At 36.6% G+C, this 12531-nt stretch overlaps 1 protein-coding gene across 1 annotated transcript in view; it reads left to right on the top strand.

Moving 5' to 3' along the window:
• LOC145668609 (protein gooseberry-like) overlaps positions 1–12531 on the top strand; it is a 107968-nt gene that overhangs the window by 21195 nt on the left and 74242 nt on the right. The window contains exon 2 of the mRNA XM_081736645.1: positions 7599–7912. Coding sequence (XP_081592771.1) covers positions 7599–7912 — 314 coding nt within the window. The remainder of the gene's footprint in view (positions 1–7598; positions 7913–12531) is intronic.

The raw sequence follows: 12531 nt of genomic DNA, 5'->3' as shown, positions 1-12531 counted from the left end.
TTCAACAGCGAACATCTAAAATCTTGGGCGACGTCGTAGTGGTCGTTATGAGCAAAACATTGTGGTGGTTCGTGACAATGTGGCTGTTAGTCCAATGAAATCGGTTTCTCGTCGTTCCCAAGAATTGGGCATAGGATGTTCTTCAGTACAGAGAATTCCCCAGTCATTCACCATACCTAAAATGGGAATATGTGATGCACATATTTATGAATTTTGTTAGTGTATTTTGAAAAAATAAAGTTCATAATTTGATGTAACAAAACCGGAGCGCTTTTTGAATAACTTTTAAAAAGGTAGAAAGGACAGAATCAAACCCCAAGGTAAAAGTTTACACATAAGTTATAATTGTACTAGTATCTTAGTCTTACTAAGTTTACCATTCTTACAAGTTTACCACAGTAACTTAAATGTTTACCATACTACAACTTTGTTCTTTGTACACTGGTATGCATAGTGGCAGGGGCGGGTCCAGGACGAACTTTTTTTTTTTGGGGGGGGGGGGCGGTGGATTGTAATACTGCTACTTAGAGCTACTTTTAGGAGTTCCAAGCTCTGGGATTGGTTTTATTTATATATAAAATAACAAATTTGCCTATTCTGGGGGGGGGGGGCAATTGCTCCGATCGCCCCCTCCTGTATCCGCCCCTGCATAGTGGAAGTACCGTAACTAACTGTAATCCATATTGAATAAAACATTTTAAGCAAGCATCTAAATAGCATATTGAATTATAGGTAAGCAATTAAAGCTAAATGCAAAAAACACATACTGAAAGCACACAATTAATTAGACTACTAATATAGGTATTAATATGGGAACCAATAATCAAAGCAATAACATGGAACATAAGAAATGGTTATGAAAATATAATTAGATAGGAAAATGCTAGAGAAAGAAAGAAAATTAAAATTGTACTTGGTGGAAGCTTCAGTCTATTGTTAGCCCTTGAAAGCACAGTGGTGAAATATTCAATTTCTACCAAAAGAAAATGTGAGTAAATATTAGCTGCATTAATGTAAAAATGTTACCATTTATCCACGATAGTAAGAACACAGATTTTATCTTAAAATCACTAGTTTTTTTTTTTCACTCGTATGAATGCATTATCTGAATCACTTGTAAATACCTATTCACTTTTATTTACAGCAATGTCATTGAACTTACTTGAATTTGGTTAAATTGATAAATCTAGTCAAGCTTCACGACTCCTTGCGATTACTATAGATAATTTTGGTGGTTTCTATTTCAGTAGTTGTTAATATGCAGAAATCAACTACTGGAATGTTAATAATATGCAGATTATACTTATTTGCATTTCATCTTCGTAATCGTGAACTCAATATGAATATTGTGGTTATATTTAAACTTTTGGACTAACCGAATACTATCATCTATATTATATATTAAACTCTGATCCAATAACTTCAACTTCGAAATATGCAGAACTTTACCGATTACATAATTATATAAGTTATATGATTTCTTCTAGATTCCAGATATTTACACGTATATAATGATCAGAAATTTTGAAACATTATTCCAAATAAGGTTTAACATAACTTAGGTTTATATTATACGAAGCTCTCCCTCTTCTAAACACATTTTCAATATTTTTAGACACTTTCACTTTTTCATTCACTTCAGGTCAATCCACTAATACTATAGGTAGAACCTTTCTATTTCAAGTGTGCCCCTGGTGGCGCTGCTGTCGACATGTTTTCCCGTACCTCACTCGAGAAAGGAGGAACAAGTTGTTTTGGCCGAGATCTTTCAATAGTTATATGTGGACATGGTTTACAGTTGACTGGCTTCGTTATGCGCTGTCTTGTTAGCTATTCTAAGTAGCCTACGATCTTCACTCGCTACGACCAAACCAGTGAATGACAAATTGGCAACACAACCGAGGTCATGCACTTCTTTCTCCAAAGCAACGGAAAGGTTTCCTCTGTAAGAGTACGGCAAGGGTGGGGCCAAACTGTTTCACATATTTTCCGAGGGCACACTGTCATGCATTTCTTTCTCCAAAACACAACGGAAAGGTTTCCTCCGAAATAGTACGGCAAGGGTGGGGCCAAACTGTTTCACATATTTTCCGGGGACACACTGTCATGCATTTCTTTCCCCAAAGCAATGGAAAGGTTTCCTCCGTAAGAGTATGGAAAGGGTGGGGCCAAACTCTTTCACATATTTTCCGAGGGCACACTGTCATGCACTTCTTTCCCCAAAGCAATGGAAAGTTTTCCTCCGTAAGAGCACGGCAAGGGTAGGGCCAAACTGTTTCACATATTTTCCGAAGGCACACTTGAAATAGAAACGCTTCACCACATATATCTTTCCCACTCACAAAATGTAGAGCGAAGATCTTGAATTCTATAGCTATCTGCCTGGTACATTCCTAAAATATTGATTTGTATTCTTAAAGATGAGTGCTGTACATTAATCATATGTGATAGAATAGTATAATTGATCAGAAATGTGTTCGATTTCTACTCTTTGCTTTCTCAAGAAAAGCATATTAACAAAATAGGACAACAGAAAGCTTCTTACGTAGAAATATTTATATGTGATTTTCGATAATATGACGAACTTGAAGTAAACACTACATCAATAACTGCTACCATCTCTCAATGAAAAACTAACTTAGAGACTTCATAGTAGACTAAACCACTTACGTAACTTGGTTACTTAAGTTGGCCTGATTTCGTGATCTGTTTGTTACTTTTTAAGTTGGATTGGAACAAATCAGGGTTGGTGTGGCGGGTAACTTTTTTGTGGGGGAGGGGGTGCGGAGTTTGTAATATTAATAGGGTTAATAATTTACTACAACAAACTAGGTAAAAACATTAAAGCAATCTACCAATGGCTGCATGCTTCACTGAGTACTTGATCGAAATCCAAATAACTTTAACTTACGTTCAGGTCAGGAGGACAATACAGGTTATCTTTTATTTAAATAAAGTAATATCAGGGAGGAAAGGGGGCGCCGAAACACTTCTAGCCTAAATTATCAAAATACCTAGAAAAATGAAATGAATTATTTAGTTTAACGTCCCACGTTATGCACCGAGAAGACGGTGATGATGAGAAATTAATATGGTGGAACGAAGAAAGCGGAAGAAACCCGAGAAAACCCACGCACATGGTGTTTGTCCACCACAAAGCTCACTTCGCGCAAACTGGGATCGAACCAGGGACCCTACACCAGAAGTGAACGCTCTACCACTGACTATCGCGGTCCCCTTAAAATACCTAGAACTAGCCCTGGAACCAATAAACACATGCGCATTAATAAATGCAATTAATCTATTTATATGATAAACAAATCAATAAAAACAAAATTGAAAAACAATCTGTAACTTGAAAAAAAAACTGAACGAAAGATGCTAAACGATTTTATATTAAGGAGAGACAGACAAAATGAAAAAAAAAAAAGAGAGAAAAACTTCAAGCAGACAACTTTCCACATGATTCTATCTCCCCCACTCGCACAGTGTTCTCACTCGTGTTTCTGGCATACCGACACCAGAGTGCACTACAGTTTGCCCACTATAATTTTGCGGCCTTCCCCATTTAATCCACTACATAATTAAACAGCTTGCTTCTATTAATCTGGGTGAGTTCTCCGACGGAAAAATGCATATCATAACACCATCATAAGTTCGGCGTGTAAATGTATGTTATTTTAACGAATTCTTTCACTTCTATAGCCTATAGAAAATTCCCAAGCATTTTTGTTTTTGTTTTTGCGTAAAAGTCTTCTTTTAAAACTACAATATAAGGCAGCAATCATTTTGTTGTAACTTAGTGTGTGGTGTGAGTATTGTATTTCTGTATATGTATATGTGTGTGTGTGTGTGCTTACGTGAGATTTTAATCAAAGGCTATTACTTTTGATGATAATATGAATATGTTGCTTTCAGAATGTTTTCTACCTAACCGGAAATAGAAATGGTAATTTCTCTTTAAATTAAATGTTTATTCCTAGAATTCTGCGTTTTCTTCTTCTTCTTCTTCTTCTTCGTTTTTTTTTGTCGTATCATAAATTGCAATAGGACTCAATTATATTAAAGAAAGATTAAGGGTCAAGAGAGGACTCAAGATGGACCAGTATCATGCCTAGTGTTGCTTATGAGACGAGACGAGAAAAATAATTTCCTCTCGTCTCATTTTGTAAATGTATAGGGTGGGCCAAAAGTAGGTATACACCCCTGCATTGATGAAGTATAACATTCTAGTTTATGGGTTTATTTGCTTCGGCTCTTCCGACCTTAAGATGTAAGTAAAAACACATTAAGAACAAATAATAAAGATAGTAAGTCTACCTGATGGATTACAATAAGAAATGATATAAAATACAATGAGCTGATCAGTATGATACTGTATACGTGCCTACTTTTGGACCACCCTGTATATACAAAATTTATGACTTGATTTCTTACAATGGTGGACAAACACCGTGCTCGGTGGTTGCACAAATTTCCCCATGAGGTAGCCATTAACCATTGCTATACAAAGTGAAATGAAGTCAAGTATCTGAATTAAGTTTGCTAACTCATGACGCGCAATCACAGAAGTGTTCGACAGTTATGACATCCACATATTCGTGAAATTTACGTTTAAAGCAAAATTTAAGAATCAAACTTAGGCAAAATTACAGTTGAAGAGATTAACTGCATGCGAGATTACAGTGTGTGTCGATTTACAGAAAAGGAAGTGTATATAAACAATGTATTTAAATATGGATGGATTCATACCATATTTTTGCACGAAAAAAAAAAAAAACCAGAAAGACTGTAGTGTACATACAGAATTCTTAAATATAATATATTCACCTTTAAGGATGTGACGTACAATTATCATTGGTAACTAGTCTTTATAGTTACTGCACTCTTCTACGTCATATGGATATTTTAAAAAGATATAGGCCTTTTTGAATGAAGGTAATATATATACTGTGCTTGAATAATGGTAAATATATACTACGGTTTTGGTATTAAAGTTTTACAATGAAACTTCATTTTTTTTTTTTTTTTTTCAAGAATATAAGGCCACATTAAAAGAACAGTGATTATGGAACAAATAAATTAAAGTTCTATCCTCTACTTTTCACTTTCCTGCGATATTTGATCCGTATTGGCTCACCATGTTTTCTTACGGAGTGATGCCTGATTTCACATTTTATGCACCACGGAGTCCTGAATTTTGTTATCCATCAAAGATGCAAGAAGCACGTATGGCCGACAGCTTCTATTTTTTTTTAATTTTTTTTTTAATTAGCGTAAAAGTTTCAATGTTGTTCTAAGGGAGACATATAAGTTTGATTTGCAGAATCGAAGACAATCAAAATAAAAAAAAGAGAAGAAGGAAGAAAAAAGATGATATACATTGTATTAGCATCTTTGATGGATCATATAATTCAGAAGGTCTCTATGCCGTATAAAATTTAAAATCATGCATCACTCCGTAAGGAAAATATTTTTTAGGATGTTTCCAAAAGAAGTCGGAAAGGTTTTACTATGAAACCCTTCCTAAAAAAAATGCGGGCAGCTCCGGAGGCAGAGACATTTCCGAACAATTTCGGAAACTCCAATTTTCCAACTCACGAAGAAACACGTATGTTTCCGAAAACTCTCGGGAAGATGTTCGGAAACTTTTCCGACCCAAGCCAGAAAACTTTTCCGATCGTTTTCGGAAACCTACAGGTTTCTTAGCGAGTCGGAAAAATACATTTTCCGGAATTCATCGGAAACGTCTCTGCCTCCGGAGCTGCCCACATTTTTCCGGAAAGCTCGAAAAAAAAATTTAAAGTGTACTGAAAGTATTAAAAACAATCAAGGTTGGAATTTGTGCCGACAGCTAAAGTACACACTAAGAAAGCGTAGTTAAGAATTAGAGGAACTACTATATTTCCAAGTTTACTTCACGATCAACTCAAGTAGCTTACGGAAGCATCCAAGAAGTGGCTAGTCCCAGGATATCGGAATGTCCACGATCGTCCTTGGACCTTCTGTGAAAATCCAGATGTCTGCTTCAGTGTTTCTTTCAGTTATGTTTTGGGAGAGGGACTCTGAGAGTGCACCGCCTAGATGATACCAAAATAATACGTTTATAACATAATAGCAAAGAAAATATTACCGTGTGAAAACAATATGTGTCCCTCGGTATACTAAGTGTGCCCGCTGGAACATTTTTTTTTTCTGAAAGAAACACTGCTCTGTTTGTGTCCCGGAAGTAGGGCTTCCTGCATGGTTCTCGTGTTGCGCACGGCAGGTTCATACGCACAAATTTATTTCGGGAAGGATTAAAAACTTCTAGAGGATGGTTTCAATTTCAAAATGAGAATAAATTATATTAAAATATGTAAAATCGTTCATAAAATTAGACTAAATTTACAGTACAGTTGGGATTTTGGAAGGGGGTACGGACCCCAGAACCTACCCCTACGTGCGTTCCTGGCACACGTAACGAAAAATTACTCGTTTTGTCCGAAAACGAGACGAGAAACTTGACTACTCTAGTGGGCAAATCGGCTTCGTCTAAGTTTTAGATCTCAAATGTTTTTCTAGCGTTACATGATTCATCGTATAAAATCTATAAGTTGCGCGTACAAACACAATGAAGAGCATTTACCAACATTTAAAGTTAGGCATAAATAACAAATATGGTTTACATGTTGTTATATCACACCCTTCGTAGACCTCTCGTAACGCAGAAAGACAATTCAAATAACTTCTTCTAATTAAAAATAAGAAGGAAATCACTGCGATGTTAAAAAGGTTTTCGAGAATGTAGACTTATACAACATTTATTAGACGAGACGGGAAATAAGGTATAATCAGCAACACAATATAGTGCAGAGGTAAGTGGCTCAGTGATAGAACGCTCATCTTTGATATGACAGATTCCTGGTTACTCTGGTGGAAGAGATCAGTCGGTTATTTAAAAGAGAGGCACGGTAGCTCACTTGCAAAGCGCTTACCTCTGGTGATAGATTTCTGTGGTTTGATACCGAGCCACGTAAATTTGTGGTCAATAACATCGTGTATGTGAATTTTCTAGAGTGCTCGGTTTCTTCACACATTCTCATTCCACCCATTTTTTCATTATCCTTCACATTACTTAACAATTCATTTACTTCAGCCTAACCCCAGAGGTAGAAGTGGATCTGAAAAGGTAGGGGGCTGATGACGTCACGCCGTACCCCATGCCTATCTTTGCCCATGGCAATTTCTTAGGAAGTGGAGGGACGTCATAGATACTTTTGGAAGTGGGGTAATAGCGCCCTCCGTGTTCCCCCTCACTTTTACTCCTGCCTAACCCCTATTTAAGGGCTTAACCATGAGACGTCAAACTATAAATTTCAATTTACTTCCTTTCTTAAAATATATTTAAATATCCTTAATTTTAAATATGCTTGAATTAATATTTTCGGAGTTGCACGAATTTCGTGTAATGAAATACTTCTAATTTATCTATCACGTAAAATGTACCTAAAAGATTGATTCTAATGAACCAATTACTGTATTATGAAAGAATTTACAATGCCATTCATGTACTACATAATTTATTAATGTTTCGTCGTATTTTTTTTATTTTACAGGCCAAGGCCGAGTAAATCAACTGGGAGGTGTATTTATCAATGGAAGACCATTGCCTAACCACATCCGACTGAAAATTGTGGAAATGGCTGCGGCTGGTGTGAGACCGTGTGTCATCTCGCGACAACTCCGTGTGTCTCATGGCTGTGTATCAAAGATCCTGAACCGTTACCAGGAGACAGGGAGCATTCGACCGGGAGTTATCGGCGGCAGTAAACCTCGAGTTGCAACGCCTGAAGTGGAGAAGAGAATTGAAGATTATAAAAAGGAAAATCCCGGGATTTTCAGTTGGGAGATTAGAGAAAGATTGATCAAAGTAAGTATATATATTTTTTGTTATGATACTGATTCTTTTAGTACTATAAATGAATGCACGATGACTGTACGGAAAGTTTCCTGGGAAACATTACGGTTCAAATGTTATTTACTATATCGAAACTGTTAAATTTCTTTTTTTACTTTGCTAATAAAGTGAGTAAAACGATTATACATATAGTGAACAATTTTGAGCATACACTAACGAAACTAATTGACGTTGTGTGTAGTACAGTTGAACATTTTTATTTACATCAGTGTTTGAAGTGCAGAAAAAGGAAATGCAGTATGTTTTATTACGATTTTGAGTCGACATGCCGGCTATTTAAACCTTGAAATACATTGAGGGTATATTGCCAAAAATATTGTATTTCTATTTACATAATGACTCAAAACCACGGGAGAGCTGCTCAGTAGTTACGATGGGGGGCATGGAGATGCTTTGCACCCCACCCCAAACTTTCTGAGAAAAATAAAAAAAATATTCCCTTATGTTGTATTATAGAGAATTACACACAAAAATGTTCAAAAACCGAGTTTTTATATTAATAATTTCCTATGGGAGAACTCTCGGATCCCTCACTCGACTAAGGGGTATTTCAGTCCCCCGAAATGTCCTCCCCGCACAGGAGATAACCTCTAAATCCGCCCATGTTCAAAATAAGGCATTTATATGTATTAAGGCAAGATGACACGCATACATAGGAAAGAAACAATTGAATATGGCACACGCACCACACAATATAAATTAGGTGAACTTCTTTGTAGACACTTCATTTAAAAACAAAAGATTGAAAAAAAATAACAAACATGTCGGTGTTGCGAACTTAGAAATTATTTCTACTGAAGAAATAAAGTATTTTTACATGCTAAGCTATTATTCGTTAATTATTGTGTATAAAAATAGATTTATTAAAGGAATATTAGCATTCAATTTCCAATTACGGCATGTCTTGATCACTGAAAAACTAGAGGTGACATGGCATACAACCGCATAACGAATCACTTCGACTGCTGAACATCTCTCAAGATGGTAGAAGTTATTACTATTAAATGTGATTATGGAGAAGAATCATAACATTTAGCCCTAGACCAAATACGATATACAGAGTGTAGTGGTAATGATTGTTCGGATTATTACCTATACATTTCACACCGACAATAAATTCCATATTATGTAAGATATTTTGAATTGTTTAACAATTCTGCACAATATCACCATAATGATAGGACTCATGATTCAGAAGATGGAGTATTTTATATATTCTACAGAGAATAATCATAGTGAAATGAATGCATTTAGGATTAACGATACTGACCTTTCAGATAAGTTGAATGTTGACATTTCAATAACAGTGCCTTATGAGTAATCAATGGAGACATCCTATTACGTAAATTTGATACTAACTAGTAAGTAAAGTATAGCTGAACTTCAAACACAAAACAAAGCGTTGGCTAGGAAAATCATTAAATTTAGAGACCAAACAAATTATTTTCAAAGTAATTTTTCTAGTAATACGTGTTTGAACCTACAGAAAATAATCTACAGAGAATATCAGACATCAAAGGGAGTCATTATGAAGAAAAGAAAACGAAAAGAAAAAGAAATCCTTTTTGAGAGAAAGTAACATAAGAAACAATTTTGAATTTGTAAATAGCTAACTCGACCAAAATGAGAACGGATTAGAACGTTACATACGTTAAATTTGAAACATGTAGTCAGTTGTTATTAAGTACATTTTTAAAAATTCAGAAATGTTAATGGAAATGACAGTTTTTACACACTGTATTGCTAATACAGATGGAAGAATTATAATTGCAAATTAGTCAAAGTATCACCGCATACATTATTGTCAGCGTTAATTTATAAATGAAATAGAAAATTTATCGGAGTAATATATTTAGCATCAAACTAATTAGGATCTGTAGCTCAGTGGTAGTGTTCACCTCTGGTGGGTGGTGTCTCTGGTTCTATCCCAATTCACGTCAAGTGGGTTTTGTGGTGAACAAATGCAGTGTGCGTGAGTTTTCCTCGGGGCTCTCCCGTTTCCTCCCACTTTTTTCGTTCCATCATTTCATTCATTTCTCATCATTACAATTTTCTTTAACCTAGCCGGCATAACCGTCGGACGTAAACCCAAAATATTTCATTTCATTAATGTGTGTATTTATGCCCTCATCAGCAAAATGTAGAATTATCTAAGAAAAAAATCTACCGTAAATAGAGATAAAATGAATGCATAAGTAATTATAATTAGCTGCATCAAATCAATTTTTGTTGCATCTACCGCGGTGGCTCAGTGGTAGAGCGTTCACCTCTGGTTCTTGGTATCCCGGGTTCGATCCCAGCCCCCGCTAAGTGAACTTTGTGGTGGACAAACAACGTGTGCGTGGGTTTTCTCGGGGTTCTCCCGTTTCCTCCCACTTTCTTCATTCCACCATTTTCATTCATTTCTCATAATCACCGTCTCCTTTAGCATAACCGTGGGACGTAAAACTCAAAGATTTCATTTCATTTTTAATTTTAACCAGATTTTCTTTCCTGGTCATTGAGATGGATACTCTACAACGTAAATTTCCTATCTTGCGCTCAATATAATACTAACAGGAACCCAGAGCCATAGCTAGAGTGGAACGAAAGGGGTGGTCGCCCCAGGCGCTGATAGCAACGAGCAAGAAGAAAGAAAAAGTGTTGAAAATGAGTAAACGACGCTCTATGAAATCAATATTGTTGTCGGTTTGCAAAGAGATAGATTAGTTAAAAATTTATTTGCTCGGTCCGCTCGCAAACCAAACGTTTCAATAAGAGTCACAACAAGTTTCTACTTATTACCTTAAAACGTTTGTTAATGAGAGTGCCAAGTAATGACATAGCCTTCGCAGGAACGTTTTCAAAATCAGAAACGGTCAAAGTCTGAAATACGTGTTCGATGTTTTGATGTGGATGAGTTTGCTTAGATAATCACTCTTTTCTACCGAATCGGATTGATCCTGATGGTGAGAATGAAGGCCTTCCCAAAGAAGGCTCCATCTGAATTTCCGTTACATTTCACAAAATAGTTTTACCGTAAAAGAACCGAAATTAAAATGCTATTTGTGTGGTCACATACAGAATAAAATTACAAAAGGTTACAATTATTACTGGAAATTAATGCTGTCACCTATTTTGAACATTTTAAAAGCACATAGTATCTAATGTATTGAAATTTCATTTCTTACTGCTAGCATAAAACGTTGTAAATAGTTGTAAATTTCAATAACTATTCTCCAAATGAATTTGTATCCAACCAAAGGTAGTTTTGTCAAGTTTAACAAAAAGTCTAAAATAAACCTCCTGAAAACAGATCTTATTTGTAAAAGAATACATAATTATCGCTTTTGGCTGTTGCCATGGTTAAAAAAAAAAAGCTTGATACTATGAATGTTGGAGCGCCGAATTCTATTTCGCCCCGGGCACCGAAATCTCTAGTTACGGCTCTGCAGGAACTGCACTGTGAACGAAGTAAAATAACACAATATTGTGGAAAAAATACATGGTAAGTCAAAAGTCCTTGGACACCTGCATAAGTTTGAAATTCGACGGGAAAAGTAAAAAGTGATGATGGGAACAGAGGTTTGATGAGAGCCCGCAACTTTTGGAGTATATGTGATTCATGGCCGCCATCTTGAAATTCGCCATTTTGGATTCAAGTCACTTTTTTTAAATGGCAAGGGGGGTGTATGACATCAAATAACACTAGCTTGAGCTCAGAAATTTAGTGGTATATATATATTTTTTTAATCCTGTACAGTTTAGAAGTTATTAATGTTCAAAGGTGGGAAATTACCTTGATACTGAATGCTACAACAAATGTTCTACGTGTTGTCCATCCCGTGCAATGCACAACTGTAGTAGCCGCAACTACTCTGATTGCACACGGAGGAGAATGTCTCCTGAAATTTGGTCACAGGCTTGTTGGATGCGTTCCTCCAGGTGTCGCAAATCACGGATTGTCTCAGCATACACTATCTGCTTAAGATGTCCCCATAAAAATTAAGGGGCGTTAAGTCAGGGATCTAGGCGGCCACTCCACGGGACCACGGCAACTAATCCACTTCCCTGTCAGTTGTTCATCCAACCATTGACGGACACAAGTCCATAGTGTCGAGGGGCTCCATCGTGCTGAAAATAAGATGGGAAATGCCGTCAGTGTTCAGTGTGGCAGGGAACACAAGGTCCTGCAGCAGCATCAGATACTGTGGTGCAGTTAAGGTGTTGTAAATGAAAAATGGCCCAATGATGCGGGTGTCCCATATGCCACACCACACCATCACCTTTGCTGGACTATGTTCTCGACTCGGGTCAACCCAGTTCGGATTTGCGTCACACCAGTATTGACAATTATGTCGATTAACCTCCCCGTTCAAAGTGAAATACGCCTCGTCGCTGAACAGTACGCCGTTGGTAAACGCAGGATCCAGTTCGTGTTGTTCAGTAGCCCACATGCAGAACTCCAACCGGCGATCAGGGTCATCCTCGTTCAGTTTATGTTACATGTGCAGCTTGTAAGGATGCCACTGACTGGCGTGCAATATCCAGACAACGGAGGATTGGCCTATTGCACATGCTAGGGACACACG

The sequence above is a fragment of the Thermobia domestica genome, chromosome 13 (assembly GCF_964235325.1).
Source record: "Thermobia domestica chromosome 13, izTheDome1.hap1.1, whole genome shotgun sequence".
NCBI lineage: Eukaryota > Metazoa > Arthropoda > Insecta > Zygentoma > Lepismatidae > Thermobia > Thermobia domestica.
The sequence above is the reverse complement of the archived record's forward strand: the minus strand, read 5'-3'. Positions and strand labels throughout refer to the sequence as shown.